The sequence below is a fragment of the Scyliorhinus torazame genome, chromosome 9 (assembly GCF_047496885.1).
Source record: "Scyliorhinus torazame isolate Kashiwa2021f chromosome 9, sScyTor2.1, whole genome shotgun sequence".
In the NCBI taxonomy this organism is placed as follows: domain Eukaryota; kingdom Metazoa; phylum Chordata; class Chondrichthyes; order Carcharhiniformes; family Scyliorhinidae; genus Scyliorhinus; species Scyliorhinus torazame.
Genome location: NC_092715.1, coordinates 215,920,777 through 215,939,593, shown reverse-complemented (window position 1 = coordinate 215,939,593; position 18,817 = coordinate 215,920,777). Strand labels below are relative to the sequence as shown.

Here is an 18,817-nt window from a genome sequence, read left to right as displayed (position 1 = left end):
GTACAAGCTCTGTCTTGATTAGAACCTGAAGCTGAAGCTCTCAGACAGGACAGAAACTGCTAAGCAATCTACATACTAATGAGCCATCTCCACGGACAAAAGGGAAACATTTAGATACACAATGTTAAGGCAGACACCCCGGTGCCAGAAGAGACTCAAACAAAGCAGACCAACGGTCACCTAGGACACGCCCAGCAATCAGGGAACCACCCCTCTATTGGAGGAAGATCGATACGGATGATTGGGAAAGGCCCAATTAATTGAGGCCGAGTTCAAGACCCGCCCAAAAGCACGCAAAGCCCCTTTTTAGTATAAAAGGTATTCCCCAAGGGAAAATCTCTCTTCTTTGGCCTTGGCTCTCAGCGAAGAGAGAGACCAGCCTAGCAGCTACACCAGACCAAGTAAGTTCCAAGTCAACGCACGCTACGAGATAGACGCTCCTAGTTGCTATTCTGTAAACAGCTCAACCCAGCACCCTCAGAACCGAGCAATGGCCATCGTTCCTCTGACGAAGTGGGCACCCGAAGCTAAGTATAGGCTTTAGTAATAGTGATAGTTTAGTTTGTAGAGTTTATGCATGAGTAGATTTGACTGTGTGTAAATAAATGAGCATTGCTTTTGAACTTACTAACGGGTGTATCGAGTCATTGATCAGTATTCGGTTCTGAACCTTGTGGCGGTGTCGAAAGATACCTGGCAACTCTTGAGCAAACATAATTAAACAGAGGTAAATTAAGAAACAGCCGCCAAAGTTAGCAACAGGGCGAAATTCTCCTTGTGCTGCCAAGAGCAGAGCTTCCGGTGAGGCAAAGAATTCATCAGTTGTGAAGAAATCAGGCACCATATTCTCCAGGTCCGCGTGATTCTCCGGTCCTCTGGGCTGGGGATCACATGGGCGAGAATCACTACAAGTCTTGACAAGCGTGATGGCCCTGACGCGTGTTGCCGATTCCTCTTTACTATGCTCTTTACTCTGGCTCTGTTCCAATTAGGGCAATCAGTGAATTTATCTTCTTTCTATATTGTCCATGTCTGAATGCTTAGAGTCGCCAGGTATCGAATGATACCACCACAAGTTTCAACCGGCTATCGATCAAAGAGCCAAACACCAGTTAGTTAGTTCAAGGTCAAGGGTACTTTATTTACAGACAATCAATCATGCAACATAAACACTACTAGTTAACTACACATATCGACTAAGACAACCTGTACTTAACTTCGGGCACCAGGTTTAGGTCAGAAAACAGTGGCCGCTGTTCTGGATCTCTTGGGTCCGAAGTGGTAACTGCTGCTCGGCTGAGCTCATCCGCCTGGTAGTGGGTGTTGAACTCGAACTTGCTTCTGGTGTTGCTGCAGTTGGCAATGGCCTTGACCGGGGTACCAAGGCCAAAAGAGAGCGAGCATGTGGCAAACTCTTCCTTTATACTTGGGGGCTTTCGCGCTCTTTTGGGCGGTCCTTCGATTTGGGCCTTACTAATTGGGTGATTCCCTGATCACTCCGTTCGATTACTTAGCCAATAGATGAGTGGGGATCTGGATGACTGGGCGTGTCTCAAGCGGTCATTGACCCTGTTGTTTGAGTTTCCCTTGGACAGGGAGTGTCACCGAAATGTCTGGGACTGTCCCGGTAGCTGGAGTACCAGTCCTTTGTGTTGGGGGAGATGGGCCATCACCTGCTAATCGGCCTGATTAACATGCTAATGGGACGGGGTTTTGATACCGTCTGGACCTTGCTGACGAATATGCATTTCAGGCTCAGAATCTGTCTGACTCTTGGCTTGTCCATTTTACCCATCAGTCTTTGCGCGTTGCTCTGTGCTTAGTTGGAAGTGGCCATGTCAGATGGCTACACTCCGTCCTCTTGATCCATAACGCGAAGCGTGAAGGATCACAATACTGGGTCTTTGTTCTCTTGGTATGCCGGGTACCCTTAACCAAGGACAGGTTCTACTCTACTCTGTCCTATGGATCCAAAAACATTTACTTAATTTCCCTAAACAACACATGTCTAAGAATCTCTCGGGACCACTTAACATTCAGTAAAATGGGAACTTCTAACTGCCTCTAACTAGACTACACTCATGCTGCTATTTACAATCCAAACTTATGTTACAATACAAAAAATATCCGATAGCAGCATCACATTTCTTCCTATCACTGAGACTTACACACACAGAAAAATAAACTTTATTCACAAAACAACAACCGCGGAATTTATTAAAGAAAAGGTTCAGAAAGAGTGTGGGGTTTGCTGGAGTCCGAGGAAAGGGGCTCTGAATGTGTTTACTGGGGGGCGGAAAGATCTCCGTCTCCATTTCCGCAATCTAATTGTCTGAATGACGCTGTACAATATGGTTATTACTAGTATGGCTTCCACTGTGTAGGACAGGGAATACCACTTGATGAGGTTCTCACACCATGTGGGGGTATCAGTGGCTGGGTCTATGTGTGGTGTAGTGTCCGGGAGGCTGGGGGTGTTGTGTTGGGTGGTCGTGTTCGGGGCCTGTGTGGCGAGGGGGGGGTAGAAGTGGGTAACGCGCGCAACTGGACTGTTCCCGCGACGATCATGATGCCGATCATCAGGGTCGTCTTCATCTTGTTTTGGTTTTCCTTCACTGTCGAGTGTCTTCGTATCTCTCTTAGGGAACAAGCATAGTGTCTGTTATCATCGTGTAGTTTAATATCTCGTATATCCGTCTGTGTCTCCTTAACGTCAATTCTCCCATTATAATCGTCACCATATGTGACTCCCTCATTTTTTTTGTTTAAACAACCATTTGTGGAGACAAAACAATGTAAAAGTTCTGTGTCACAGCACGAGCACTCTCGCAGCCTGTGGTCGATGAGCTGAGTGGGCGGACAATTTCTCCATCCTCTGCAAACTTGTTTTCCCAACCAAGTGTTTCTTACATGTAAATAGTAGGTGGGGGAATAGCAACCGAAGGGTTGCCGGGGAGGGCAAACGTAGTGGCATAGAACATTCTTTAAACCACAGGACTCAAAAAAAAAAACAGGAAAAGAGTTTTGAAACCAAGTAGTCGAATGGGGTGGTGCGTATGGTCCGCAGCAGGACAAGAATGGGTGGGATCCCCGGGGAGGGCGGTGATCAGTGCCGTTGCTCCACTACCCGAGCTTGGCTGACCAAATGTATAGGGGGTCCTCAGGCAGGGCGGGGATAAGTTCCATTACTCCACTGCCTGAGTGACCTTCCAAGAGTGGAACGAATTTGTAACAATATGGGTTGCCGACAAACTTGTTTCACCAACTGCCATGTGGCGTCAGACGAGTAATTATGACTGTATCAAGAACGTTGGTGTGAGACCGAAAGAAGAAACTGTATCAAGAAATTAAGTGAGAACGACACGAGCAAATAAACAAACATTCAACATTTAAAAATAACAAATTAAAGAAAAAAAACGGGCAGGCTCCATCAGGGTACAGGACACAGTAAATTTCCATCGGTTCCTGACTCTCATCATCTGGACACCTCAAGATCCCATTTCAGATTTGCAAAGGGGTTACCATGGTGGGAGTCAGACTCGTAGCTGTCTCCATCTCCCGGGTGCCAAACTCTTTCATGGAGTTAGCGTGCCAACGCGGCGTGTGCCGATGTGGGGTTCATTTTGTAATTTCTCGTCAAGCGACAGGAATTGTCACGGTGCCAGTGCGTCATGGTCTGTAGGGAGGTTGTCAGGCGGGTGTTGCTATCGTCAGGTGGTGGGTCAGGTTCCGGATTGGGCAGATAAATTGTTTCAAAGGGGCTGAGTGTATCGTCGTCGGGGTCTCTGGGCCTGTAGTGACTGGGGCCTGGTTCGTGGGATCTCTGTTTGGGTCTTTCAGGGGCTTCGGTAGTGCTGTCACTGTCGCTAGCAGCCGAATCAAGCGTCAGGGTGAAATTTGATTCTGGGGGCATGATCAAGGTCGTGTCCGTGGGTGTGCTGCTGTTGCTGGGGGAGGGGAAGCTCGGGTTGTCAGTGGGCGGGTCCTCATTGTCTGCCATCGCCAATGAGAGATGGTGCGAGTGACTGCACTGCATTCCATAAGCCTTAAGTTGATTGACATGGAACCATCCTGATTTTCCATTGAGAAACATGATTTTGTAAACCGAGGGGCTTGCCTTGTCTGAAATTGAATAGGGTCCTGCAAATTTTGGGGAGAGGAACGAACTAGGGTTGTACAAGGTGATCATTACCTGCTGTCCGACTGTATACTCCGTCGGGTGTACTGTTTTATCAAAGCAGGGCTTACTCTGCTTTTGTTTAGCGCCTAGTCGACCAGCTGCAGCGAGCTGTGCTGCTTTAATATTGTCTACCATATGCTGGACTGCTTTCTCATGGGTCAGGGCGATGGCTGCGGGGCTGGCCAAATCAAGTCCGAATAAGTATTCGCTGCCCTTCATGGATCGTCCGGTCATGCGGCTATGGGGGGTATATCCTGTAGAGCTCGTCACTGTGTTCCTAATAAACATCAGTGCGTATGGGAGCACTGTGTCCCATGTTGTATTGTGCTGCTGCACCATTTTCCTAAGGGTGGCTTTTACCGTACGATTCATGCGCTCCACTATGCCGCTGGACTGCGGGTGATAGGAACTTTTGTTTAACTCCAAATATTGTCATGACATTTTTCATGACTCTTCCCGTAAAGTGGGAACCTTGGTCCGACTTAATAGAACGGTGGAGTCCCCATCTTGTAAAAATCTGCTCTGTTAAGACCTTTGCATTGGCCTTGGCTGTGTTCGTTCTCACTGGGAATGCTTCGGCCCATTTCGTGAATGTGTCTATCACTACTAAGACGTACTTGTAACCATTTCTGCAGGGGGGGTGGGGGGGCCATTATAATCTAACTGGAGGTTTGTCCACGGGCCATTTACAGGGCGGGTGTGTCGGAGCTGGGCTTTCCTCGCAAACCTATCTGGGTTGTTTTGGGCGCAAATTAAACAATTCTCGAAATAGTGGGACACGTCGGCTTTCAACTCGGGCCACCAGTAGAGAGGTCTGAGGTGGGCAATGGTGGATTCAATCCCTTGATGTCCATGTCTGTCATGGAACTTTCAAATTATTTCGTTCCTGTCCTGGGTGGGGACTACATAAACTCCATCTTTTAAAACGATTCCCTCATGGACCGTCAGAGAATTTCTAAACCTGTCATAGGGAGCTGGGAAGGTTCCTTTTAAATCTCCTTTAATGTTTCGTCTTCTTTTTGTGCCTGGGCTAAGTCTTGGATGTTGGTCTGTGAGACCTGAACTGCGTGTACTGGTGCACTCTGGGGGGGTTGCCAAAAGTGGCCATGTCGTGAGCCTGCCTTTGCTACGGTGTCAGCTTTTACATTACCGGGTGGGGAGGAGTAATGGTGACTTCTTACTTTGATGATGCCGTATTCTCTGCCTTTATCTGTCTGGAGGATATGTTGGAGCAGTGGGGCTGAGGGTAGAGGTTTTCCGTCGGCGGAAATAAATCCTCTAGATTCCCACAGGGGTAAGAATTCTGTTCGGCTGTTGCAGACGTACAAACTGTCTGAATATATGTCTGCAGGGGTCGGGAACAAATCGGGGTGCTGGACAATGTAAGCGATGGCTGCTAACTCGGCTGCCTGCGAACCTAAGTGTCCAAGCAACTTTAAAGCGATCTCTTCTAAAGCGAATCCCTGCGCGTCCTCTACATACATGCCACAGCCTGTTATCCTTTTTCCCTCAAGGATTGTGGAGGATCTGTCTACATAAATTCTCAGGGCTTTGTGGGCTGGGGTCCGATACCTGTCTTTCTCGGTACCGACCTGGGAAAAAAGGGGCCGGTGCTGTGCTCGGGGGCTATGATCTCGCACTCATGTGGGGTTCCTGCATAGTGCAAATTATCGGACAAAAACGCTTTACCGTGACGTCGCGTCCCTGTAGTAGGGTCCATCGCGCTGCGCGAATTTGGCTTACTGTGCCGTCTTTTAGTCTGCAATCCAATAAAAAGCTGTGTCGGGGTGTGCTCGGTCAAAATGGTTACTGGGTTGAGTCCTTTTATGTACGAGAAGTGCTGTACCGCCCAGAAAACTGTTAATAGGTGCTTCTCGCAGGCTGAAAATCCTTGTTCGACTGGATCTAAGATTCGTGAGGCGTAGGCTATGGGTCCCAGACGATCGTGCCTTTCCTGCAGGAGTACGGCCGAAAAGGTGCGACCTGTGGTCGCCACCTCTATCGCGTATGGGGAGTGGGGATCGGGGGCTTGCAAAGCAGGGGCTGTGCTCAGGGCGTGTTTCAGTGCATCCATGGCATCCGTGTGCTGTGGAAGCCATTTCCATGGTGCTTGTTTCTTTAGTAAATCAGAGCGTGGGGCTGCCTTTGTGGCGAATCCGTCGATATGGTTCCGACAATAGCCAACCAGTCCTAAAAATGACCAGAGGGCTGTAACATTCTGGGGCAAGGGCAAATTGATGATGGAATCAATCCGTTTGAGTTCTAATTCACGCTTCCCATGCGTGATGACTGTACCTAAATAAGTGACCTTTTCCTGAAGAATTTGGGCTTTCTTGTGGTTAATTTTGCATCCAATCGTTGTAAGGAGATCCAATAATTCCGAAAGAAGCGAGAAGTGCTCTTCCTTGGTGTCAGTCTGTAGGAGCAAGTCGTCCACACACTGAACAAGGCATTCAGGGTGGGAAAATTTAGATAATCCGTGCACCCCCCCACCCAAGACCCTCTAAATAAGGAACCACCCCCGAGACCTCTAAATAAGCAGACAACTCCCAAAGACCCCCTAAATAAAGGATCCCCCCACAGAGACTCCCAAAATAAGGAGCCCAGCACCCCCTCTCACAGAGCCTTGCAGTCAGGAAGCCTTCCAGAAGGGAAACCTGTCAGGAAGCCCCCAGAAGAGAGACCCCTGTCTGGAAGCTAGAAAGCAATCCAGACAGATGCAATGAAAACAATTACTGCTTTAACACTCACCTGGACAATACACCTGCTGGTTCAGATATAAGAAGCATCACCTGTCCATTAAAGAGAAAACCAATAAGCTGCCTAAACCCCCTCAGCTAACTGTGTTTAAACCTCCCTTCATGCTGGAGTGATTTTGAAGTAATAAACTGGAAATTGACAGCACTTATTCGTTTAAGTGGTCCAGGAGCTGTCAATCAAAGCATGATGTTCATTGCAATTACAGCACTTGAGAGTGACTCAGCCGTTAGGGGAATTGAATGGAGCAATGCTGTCAGTTGTGTATGTGGAAACTGACAATCATAGCCTAGTAAAATTAATATCAAAGAGAAATGAATGAATGGCATGCAGGATTGTAAAGAGGTTTAAACACAGCTGGTTTTCTCTTTCCAGGAATTAACAGGTGGTACTTCCTGTGTCTCAGCCAGCATGTGTATTGCTCAGGTGAGTGTTAAAGCAGTAATATTTTTCACTACCTCTGTCTGGACTGATCTCTAGCTTCCAGACAGGGGTCTCTCTTCTGGAGGGGTGGGTTGCTTTCTGGAGGGGTGTCTTTTCTGATGACCTTCCTGACAGGGATTTCCCTTTTGGGGGGGTCTGTGGGGAAGGTCTCCTTATTTGGAGGGTCTCTAAGGGGGTCTTATTAAGAGGGTCTCTGTGGGCGGTCTCCTTATTTGGGAGGCGTCCTCTTTATTTAGGGGGTCTATATGGGGGGGGGGGGGACGACGACCCAGAAAATCCAAGGGTGGGTGGCTGAATTGCACTGCGTGGGGCTGAATTGCAATTCCAGTGGAGAGCGGGGGGTGGGGGGGGGGGGGGGGGGTGCAGCCTTGGGATCTCACTATCAGTCTGCCTGCTCAAAATGGTGGCCCGATAGCAGGATTCCCTTGGGAATCCCTTCGTAAATTTGCATGGCTAATGATTGGGAAACGCTTCCTTGTTTGCAGTCAGCTCCAGCAGGGAGGCCAGCACCACACTTCAACGTTAATAGGTCCACTTAACGAGGCCTCACAGGCTTCACCGCAAATGAAGGCTCACCAGCTGATTCGCTGGGATCACATTTGCCAGCCCCCCACTAACTAGATCGAGCAGCACTTAAACCACACTTGGTCAGCCAATCCCAGCCAGCTCACAACAATGGCGACGAGGAGACCAGCCCCAAGATTCGGGGACGCTGACCTGGGGAGGCTCCTAGAAGTGGTGGGGGCCAGGAGGAAAGAGGAATGTCCTGCTCCCCTCGTGGGTCCTGGAGGCTGAGCTTCAAGGCAGCCAATGCTGCCTGGGATGAGGTGACGTTGGCTGTAAGCTCGTCCCAGCCTGATGCTGAGTGTCTAGCACAGAGTTACCCGGAGCTGATGGAGATGATAGGGACCAGCCGGTATGTTTAGAGGGAGATCTCAGCGTCACTCCAGCAGATCCATAGCAGCTTCAAGGAGTCCAGAGGGTACGGGCGCAGGAGATGGCGCCAGCAATGAGTAGCGGCAAGGCCAACACTGCTAGGGTGGCGACGGCATTAGTGCAGGTGTCCATGCAGTCGGTGATGGTCATGGCTGAGGGCCTTGGCAGAATAACCAACTCACCGGGAGATGACACCCAGTACCAGGCTGAACTTGATGAGGTTCTGTGGGACATGTTCTGCTCTCAGATGAGCGTGGCCGAGGTGCAGCAGAGCACATCCCAGTCACTAGGATCATTGCTGAGGGTGTCGACACCATGGTGCAGACCATGGGGAACCGCCAGGGATGGCAGAGCCAGAAGATGCGGGGGCCCAAACCAGCTGTCCCTCCATCCCAAGATGGGCACCGATAGGGACAGGTTCAGCTGAGTGCCAGGCCAGACCCGTCCAATGGAGTGGCAATGGTGGGACCAGCTCCCCGGAGTTCCATCCCTCTGATGAGGCCGCAACTCGAGTTCAATACACGGGACAGGTTGGCACGTCTGTGCATGTGCTGCCGACAATCGGCACCATCGGGAGTGGGATATTGTACAGCATATTAAACAACTTTTTTGCACAACCACCATGATGCCTGTTACTTTCTTCTGCAATGCGGGCTGACCCCCGGACTCTTTGCCCATCTCTCCAGGTTCCCCCCCCCCCCCCCCCCCCCTCCCGGCGCTCACTCACCCTCCACTTGTGGACATGTCCCCGAAGCTGTGTCCTATTCCCTGGGTGTTTGGATGGTGCGTGTGGTGTTGCCTCACGCAGTGTTCAAGCACAGCGTCCAGGCATCAAGGTGTGATTCGGATGCTGGGCAATAACTCCCAGATGCTACATGGCCTGCCCGCCCATAGGGATCCACTTGGCATGTGTCAGGTGCTCACTTAACCACCATTGCCAATTCCCAATAGCCTTCAGCCGTGCAGCCATAGGCCTCAGCAGTCGGTGGGGTATTGGGTGATCGGTGAAGCAGACAGGCAGGGACAGGGGTTGCCCCGGAACGGGTACACGTGCTCCAGGTTTGGCATGGTGGTGCCACGAGCGATTGCCCTCCGGTTGACCCAGCCCCCCTCCCCCTATGGCAGCCCACTCCTGCGGAGGGTCCCTCATCCCCAACTGAGCTTCCCCCCACCTTCTGCCGAGCACTCGGGTGGCAATCCCAGCGTCCCTGGGCTCTTTGCTTGTGAGCAAAGATGGCCACTCACCTCTTCGGCTCCCCAGAAACCCTTCTGGTACTAATCGGCGCCAGCGTGAGCACTTGCTGGGGTGGCTGCTGAATAATGGGAAGCCGTTGGATAAGGCGTGGCTCTCGTTAATTGTATGGAAGTGGGCGTTAAGTGGTGATAATTGGTTTCTCGCAATGCCACAGCAGGATCTTGATTTCGCCTACGGAAGCGGGGCTGTTGCATCACAAATTGTTTGGTGCCCGGCCCGGATGTCGTTTTTGGCTTCTCCCGCTATTCACCAGTCTCGTTACACTTGAACGAGAGCGCATCGAGGCCGGAAAATCGTGCCCATAGCCTCCCAAACGGATAATTATGCCCAGTACGTTTATAAAGTAAATCTAATCAAGGCAATGAGGGAAAGTGTTTCAGGAAAAATACTGTTTCTCCCAATGCAAATTTGGAACACGGAATATTTAGGTGAAAATTCCATCACAGTTAACTCACCACTAATTCAACTCATTAGGGCAGCATGGTGGCTCAGTGGTTAGCACTGCTGCCTCACGGCGCTGAGGACCCAGGTTCGATCCCAGGTCACTGTTCGCATGGAATTTGCACATTCTCCCCGTGTCTGTGTGGGTCTCACCCCCACAACCCAAAAAGATGTACAGGGTAGTTGCCCCTTAATTGGAAAAAAGAATTGGGTTCTCCAAATTTATTTTAAAAAGCTAATTCAACTGATTGTACATATGTCACTAAAATTCAGTACTAAAAAGACACTTTTCCATTCGGCTTCGACAAAGGGTCATCTGGACTCGAAACGTTAGCTCTTTTCTCTCCCTACAGATGCTGCCAGACCTGCTGAGATTTTCCAGTATTTTCTCTTTTGGTTTCAGATTCCAGCATCTGCAGGAATTTGCTTTTAGACATTTTTCCATATCTGATGCAAAATGACTGTGACACACTGGAGGAAGTGAGGTAAAGAACTACTGAGTAAATCAATCTGTTTTATTAGCCATAAATGCAATTCACAGATAAGACACTTATATTTCCAGACAGAGATGTATGTGACTAATTTAAGAGTCTACATTGTATTTATTACATGGATCCCTGTTCACAATGTCTGAGGTTTCAGTTTACTTGTTCTATATATACATATATGTTGTACAATCTATAGATAATACAATATTTCCATATTTAAAAAATGCAACTTGTGTAACACATTTTCTGATAGTTGTCCAAAGTAAGAATATTTTCTGCAAGTCCCTTCAATATATCCCAGAAGAATCACACAGATTAAGACTATGTTAGATTTAAAAGTAATTGTGCGACCAAATCATTATTTTCCATAAGTTAAGGTCGATAGAAGAACAAACATATCTCATTTTGCACTTGGAATTCATTTTTCAAATGCCTTAAATGGCTGCAATGCCCAATTTTTTACCTGCCATTTTCGGAGTGTCTCATCCAGCAATACAAAATTCCTACTATACATCACTTGCTATTTCAACTACGTGTTCCCAGGTAAAATTACACTGTGTATCCTTCATTAAGCAATTACCTGCCAATATATACAAATGTGCAATGAAAAATCAAGATCCTGCTTCCATCTTGGCATGTACTCTCCCAGCAAGCATTTCAGCCCTTACCTTTTAAATTAATACCAAAAACAGGTGCCATAAGTTTATGTTTCAAGTTCAACAGTAGTGTTCACTGCACATGTAAACAGTTCAGCTGTGAAACAACCTCTTAAGCCACATCATTATCTTTTGTTCATTGCAATTCTCAAATAAAGTTACTCGATAAACATGTCAGAAAGGCTCAATGAAAGAATTATCACAAGGAACACACTTTCTCTTCAGGCTGACCTCACGATGTTATCAGAAATGTCTCATTTTTAAAAAATAACACTGTGCAATCTAGGGTTGTGTGTGGAAGCTCCAGGGTTTAAATTTACACTTGAAATTCAATCCTCGACAGTTTTCACAGGTCTGAATTAGATTGCTAAACAATTCCCCTTCCAGTAGTCAAAATTGCTCTCCGGATTAGAAAAATAAATAACCTGGGAGATGTGCTTACTAAGATGGAACGGCACTATTGGCCGGACGGAATGAAGAAGTTGGAGCTGCATCTTTCGACTCTCTTGCCTGAAGTATGACACACGGAGGCAACAAAAAGGTACAGATAGGTAAAAATGATTTTAAAATTACCTTTAAAATACTGATGGAATATTGAAAATACCACATTATATGACCATGTTTAATACACAATATTTGTAAGTGGTTGTAATACAGATTCTCTCTTGCAAACTTTCTTCATTCACCAACAGCCAAGTAATTAATTCTCATCCTTTGAATAAGTGGCTACATCAGTAACCATTTTTCAGAGAGAAAAATTGTGCCTAGTCGATCTAGATTTACAAACTTGATTTTTGTCAAATTATCTCTGGGGTATGCAAAATTCAATTGCAGAGATTGTGTACCACCGTAAGAACTAAAACACAATTCCACCAAATCCACTAAACTGTAAACCACTTCAGTTCAAAATGCTGTAAATTTGAAATTTAGCATTTTCACAGCTGAAGTCAAACCAGCTTTTACATCAAAAATAGGAGAGGACAGACTTTGATATTGCAATTCTATCAGTTCTGAGCAGCCTCATCATTCATGCATTGTTTTTTAAGAAAAGAAAATGACTGAGTTAATTCTGGACAAATGATGACCATATAAAACAGGAACTTTGAATGGAATGTCACTCAGGAGACGTTCTCCATTATATATACATGACAAAGCACACGTTTCCTAAATTTCACCTCTTGGAAAAGGCATTTGATGGACAGTCAACCAAAGGGAGGCTTGAGTGTAAATTGCAAACATTTTCAATTTTTACAAGGAGAAATTAATTAACATTCACTTCAAATTATTACAAATCATTTATCACGGGTGTTGGCTGACCATTGACCCACATGTTAAAATTGCAGCACTGACATGTGAAACCGTAAGAGTGTGGTACACGACCATTTTCAATAGTCATTGAAGTCTGCAGCAGAAACATAATGCTTCAAAGTATGTCAACACCCTAATTCACAGCACATAATATTTACTCACGAACATTACATTTACATTATTACAGAAATCAACAAGAAAATGGGAAAAACGGAGGCTGCCGAAAGAAATTTCAAGTCTCAGAAAGAAATAAATTATAGTCTACATAGGCTAACAAAATAAACATCACTTCTGGCCAATAACCTTTAAGATGGCAGTTAACTGAGATCAATAAAAGGTAACCATGATAAAATTACAGACAAAATATGGCAAACATGAACAAAGACTACAGAAGATGGTCTGGCAGGTGAACATGCCGCTGAAATACTTCATCTCCAACTTTTAAAGGCAAGGCATTGTTGAATATGTCACTTAAGTTTAAGCCTACCACTGTACATTTTTAGAAGTGGTCTTCATACTACTTAATTCTTCCTCTGATGCCTTCTCCAACATTTACACCTTGCATTTTCATCTCTTGGGCCAAACAGATTAGATTTTCAAACAGGTTTCAAAAGAATATTCACTGCAATGATTTTAAAAATAAAAGTGTGGTTTTTAAGCAGGCATCTAAATGCTGCCATCAACCTGCAGCAGAGATTGTCTTAATGATGAAGGAAGTGCATCAACCAAGGTTTGTAGGAAGAACTTCATACATTTTAAACTACAGCTCTGAAATTCTTGAAAGTGAAGTTTTAAGACAACTGAAGATATGATGATATTTTGCAGTAGCTGTTCCAGGAGAAGGTAAAAACAAGCCAACAGAGCACTTGGAGCAGTCTCATCAATTATATTCACATGTTCCGATTCTTCAGAAGAGTGCCTTCGATCCCTGGTTTTCAAATTCTGACCAAGCATCGTTCAGCTCCATGAAGATCATTTTGGCATACTGTTCATAGGGCTCACCTGTGGCCTTAAAATGTTTAAAAAAAAATTAATACTCAGCAACTATGGTGTGCTTTACTTCATTGTATATTCAGAACTTTATAAGCAAATTAGATGACAGGCAAAACATATTACACAAAAAATGTTATGATGGGCCCCATCAGGATTTAGTTAGCACTTGGTGAACCCCCTGTAAATTGTAGTTTATCAAAACGTAAAGATTGATTTAAATGCAATCATAGTATTCCATTTTCTTTCAAACATTTTCTAAAATACAGTATGCTTTTCATAATGTTAATTAGTGAGTTCCCAGATTTTTCACTTTACTCCTGTTGATTAGACTCACAATATCATATTGTTAACCCTACCTTATCCGGATGAACCACGAGTATAGCTTTCCGATAGACTTTCTTCACTTGGTCTGGGTGTACTACGTCTGCCATGCTCACAGGTTTCCATTTGGTTTCGCCCTCCCATAGTACTGTGTGCAGCGTTGACAGTAAAGCTCTTATATTTCTCTCTTTTCCTTCGATCCAGTCAAGGATCTAGCAAACAGACAAAATTTTAATATGTAATAACAAAGAACAATGCAGCACAGAAACAGGCTCTTCGGCCCTCCAAACTTGCGCCAACCATGATACCTGCCTAAACTAAAACCGTATGCACTTATGGACTCCGTATCCTTCCATTCCCACCCTATTCATATATTGGTCTAGATGCCCCTTAAATGCCGCTATCGTACCTGCTCTCACCACAGGCAGCGCGTTCCATATATTTACCACCCTCTGTGTAAAAAGCTTGCCTTGCACATCTGGTCTAAACTTTTCCCCATGCACTTTAAACCTATGCCCCTAGTACTTGACTCTCCTACCCTAGGAAAGAGCATCTGACTATCCACTCTGTCCATGCCACTCATAATCTTGTAGACCTCTATCAGGTCGCCTCTCAACCTCCGCCGTTCCAGTGAGAACAGACCGAGTTTATCTAACCTCTCCTCATAGCTAATGCCCTCCATACCAGGCAACCTACTAGTAAACCACTTCTGTGCCCTCTCCAAAGTATCCACATTCTTCTGGTCATGTGGCGACCAGAATTGTACACAATATTCCAAACAAGGCCTAACTAAGGTCCTGTACAGCTGCAACATGACTTTTTATATTCAATGCACTGACCGATGAAGGCCAGCGTGCCTTATGCCTTCTTGACCATCTTATCCACATGCGTTGCCACTTTCAGTGATTGGTGGACATGCACGCCCAGATCTCTCTGCCTGTCAGTACTCGCAAGAGTTCTACCATTTATTGTGTAATTCCTACATACATTGGACCTTCCAAAATGCATTACCTCACACTTTTCCGGATTAAACTCCATCTGCCATTTCTCCACCTAAGACTCCAACCAGTTTATATCCTGCTGTAATCTCTGACAATCCTCTTCATCCAAGAGGTAACCTAAGAGGCTGTTTGTGCTGTTAACACTGCAGCTAACCTTGGGCATGCACAGGTGACCATGCTGCTTCCTTATGGCATAGCAAGCGAAAGAATTGGCTGGCATCAACCAAAACTAAAAATGGCACCACTCAAACAATCACAGCAGTATTTTTTCCCCATTCGCATAATCTAGATTTTGTACAGAGCTGTTTGAATTTGTTTCTAATTGGGAGCTGAGATTCATGGTGCTTTAGCTAATGGCTCTCACACACAATGCTAGCTAATAGTTTTGGCAGAATTGCCTGGCTATCTGATGATCTCGTTATTAATTAAGCTTTGTTAAAGTCAATGGCTATCATATTGCACATACTCTTTCTGGATTTCAATGTTGAGAGATGGAGTTGCTAATTAACAGGTTCTAATGTGTTGATATAAAATTCTGGGAATTAAACCATTGCAGAAATTGGAAAATGGTTTCATAACTGCTATCAAATGTTTTAAGGTTAGCTAATAGTTTGTGCATCTAGCCAGAGGCACTGCTAAGATTCAAATTCAACATTTCCTGTTTACGAGGCAGGAACTTCAACCCATTAAGCCATCATCTGAGCACTCGCATGAAACCTGAAAATAATCAGTGCAAAAAGGATAGCAAGGAACTATTCACGCATGTGCAGAGGTGCACTGGCAGGCTGGTCGTAGAGAAATAATGCTCATTCGCATTCTGTGCATGCGTGGCACAGTACACTTGCTCAGAACAGTCATCTTACATTGGCAGGAGATACAGTGATCTTAAAAACCTCTTGAGAACTCACACGACCACCACTACAGACACTACTAGAGGAGTCACTGGACGCAAACATTCTAGGTAAAGGAAATTGTAGCGACATGTACGAATGACTGGTAGAGAGAGCCGACACTGTACTGGACGCGACTAGGACGAAATCGGAGGAAGATTTGGGGCTCGAAATAGGGTGGGGACTCTGAAGTGAAACACTGCATAGGGTTAACTCTACCTCCACATGCGCAAGACTCAACCTAACGCAACTAAAAGTGGTACATAGAGCCCGCTTAACAAGAACCTGAATGAGTAGGTTCTTCCTGGAGGTGGAGGATAGATGTGAACAGTGCCAAGGAGGCCCAGCCAACCACATGTTCTGGTCTTGCCCCAGACTTGCTGGGTACTGGACAGCCTTCGAGGCAATGACCAAAGTAGCGGGGATGAGGGTGGAGCCATGCCCGAAAGTGGCAGTCTTCGGGGTATCAGGCCAGCCAGATCTCTTCATGGGGAGGAGGGCAGACGCCCTTGCCTTTACCTCCCTGATCGCCCGCCGTAGAATCCTGCTCGGCCAGCGGTTAGCAACACCACCCAAAGCTGCAGGCTGGCTGCCGACCTCTCGGAATTTCTCCAAATGAGAAAATCAAATTCGCCATCCGGGGGTCGGAAGATGGCTTCTTCAAACATGGGAGCCATTCACCCAACTGTTCTAGGACCTGCTTGTGGCTGACGAACAAACATATAAATAATCAAGTAGCCAAAGCCAGGGAAAAGTAGCCAAAACATGAGAAAAGAGAAGGAAGGAGGGAAAGACCCGGGAAAGGGAGGACGGGGGACGGACATGGACAGTGCAAGAGGGGGTAGCCAAACAGAAAAGAAAGGGGAGCCGAGGGGGGAAAAGGGGGGCAGGGAGGGGGGGAGGGGGGGGGCGTAGGGAAGAAGGAAGAACAGGGGGCAAAGAACAATACAGGGGAGCCAGCCGGGAAGGGGGGGCGGGGGGAGACGACGGAATACAAACTGGAAGGAGAGCACGGGAAATAACAATGACCACAACGAACGAGGCAGGGCAACAGAGAGTAAGAAAGTACAAGAGGAAGGAACGACGGCCGGCCGAAGCGGAGGCAAACACAAAACAGCGAAAGCCGACTGGGAGAAGTAAGCAACATCAGGGGCGTCGCCCAGGCGTGCCCCACCCAGTTATTGTCTCTCCAGTGCTTCTATGTATATACATTTCCCCAGTTTTTACTTTCCCACCCCTTTGTGTACATCTGTAAATATACCATCTGCAAAAAAACCAATAAAAAACATTTAAAAAAAAACAACTGAGAACTTATCGAATCATTACATAACATCTTAATCTCAGATATCATGATTAAAAATAGCACCACAGCAGTGAAAGGACCAGGCATCTGCGGTGGGGTATTGCACAAAAATCACTTGGGTTTCCCAAAATTTAATCCAGAAATAGAATTGTAATTACTTTGAAAGAGAAGAAAACTAAGTCAGTAATATTTTACAACATCTTTAAATTCTTGAAATGAAGAAATAGTGACTTGTATTAAGACTTTGCTGGGCAATGCTTAAAAAGCTTCATGCCCAGCACAGGGATATGGATTTAAAGTGGTAGGCGGAAGTTGAGGCACATATTAGTCAAAACGTAATTAAATGGCCGAATAAGCTGAAAGAACTGAATTGCCTACTCTGTTCGTATGTTTCACTGTACCCTGAAGTTATACACCTGTTGTGTGAGGCATGCATTTTACAGTTTACATTATTACATCAACATATCTTTGCAGATAAAGTCAAAACATCACTACATAATGGAATGTTTTATAATTTAGGTGTCAGTTTCTAACAGCAATTGACTGCAGATAAATCATAATGCCAACAATCATTCCAAAGCACTGGAAGCTTATTCAAATTGAAAGTCACATAAATGAACTGATTCATGAAGGATTTGAAAGTGCTGTATATTTTGTTCATTAGAAGCAACTGAAGAATTGGGAACTTGAACAGTTTACAATTTACAGTTGGAAAAGCTGAACAGCCATCAACAATCTTCACAATCTCTACTAAGCTGCCATCATTTTTCGCACTTTTTTCTGTCCGTGGGATTGGAGAATTGCTGCGTCACGAGTGAGGCCAACATTTAATGTCTATCCGTGTTTTCCCTCAAGGTGGTGGTGGTGAGCCACCTTCATGAACTGTTGTAGTCCATACAATGCAGGTACTCCCACAGTACTATTACGGAGGCAGTTCCAAGATTTGGAACCAGCAACAGTGAAAGGGCAGCGATGCAGTTGCACGCCAGGATAGCGTGCAACTCAGTGGGGAACTTGCAGGTGCTGGTGTTCTCATGTACCTGCTGTAGTTATTCTTCTAGGTGATAGAGATCACAGGTTTGGAAGGTGTTGTCAAAGGAGCATTAGTGAGTTGCTGTATCTTGTAGATGGTACACATTGCTGCCACTCTGCGCCAGTGGTGGAGGGAGTCAATGTTTAATGTAGTGAATGGGGTGCCGATCAAGGGGCTGCTTTTTCCTCGGTGGTGGTGAGCTTATTGAGTGTTGTTGGAGCTGCACTCATTCAGGCAAGTGGGAAGTATTCTAGCAAACTCCTGACTTGTGTCATGTGGATGGTGGACAGGATTGGGGAGGCGAGTTACTCTCCACAGAATTCCCAGCTTTTGACCTGTACTCGTAATCAGAGTATTTATATGGGTGGACCGATTCAGTTTCTGGTCACTAGAAACACCTGGTGTAGATGATGGGTTTTCAGCAAAGATTTCATTGTCAAGGGAGATGGTTAGATTATCTCTTATTGGAGATGATCATTGCCTGGTACTTGTATGGTGCAAATGATACTTGTCCTTTACCAGCCTAAGCCTAAATATTGTAGAGGTTTCACCACATATATGCATGATTTGCTTCAATATTTGAGGAGTTGCAAATGGTACTGAACACTGTGCAATCATCAGTGAACATACTCACTTCCGACCTTATGGTGAAGGGTAGTTCAATGATGAAGCAGCTGAAAATGGTTGCGCCTCGGACACTGCCCCGAGGAACTCCTGTAAAGATATGGGCCTGTGATGATTGGCCTCCAACAACCTCAACCATCTTCCTTGTGTGACTCCAGCTAGTGGAAAGCTTTCCACTCCAATTCTC

At 45.9% G+C, this 18,817-nt stretch overlaps 1 protein-coding gene across 3 annotated transcripts in view; it reads right to left on the bottom strand.

Annotated features, from left to right (window-relative positions):
• Positions 1 to 10,514: 10,514 nt before the first annotated feature.
• Positions 10,515 to 18,817, bottom strand: part of gak (cyclin G associated kinase) — a 215,773-nt gene continuing 207,470 nt past the window's right edge. For all 3 annotated transcript variants that reach the window (XM_072517104.1, XM_072517103.1, XM_072517105.1), the window contains 2 exons: positions 13,815 to 13,991; positions 10,515 to 13,474 (listed from right to left, as the gene is read on the bottom strand). In XM_072517104.1, the coding sequence (XP_072373205.1) occupies positions 13,373 to 13,474; positions 13,815 to 13,991 (279 nt within the window). In that variant the 3' untranslated portion in view covers positions 10,515 to 13,372. The remainder of the gene's footprint in view (positions 13,475 to 13,814; positions 13,992 to 18,817) is intronic.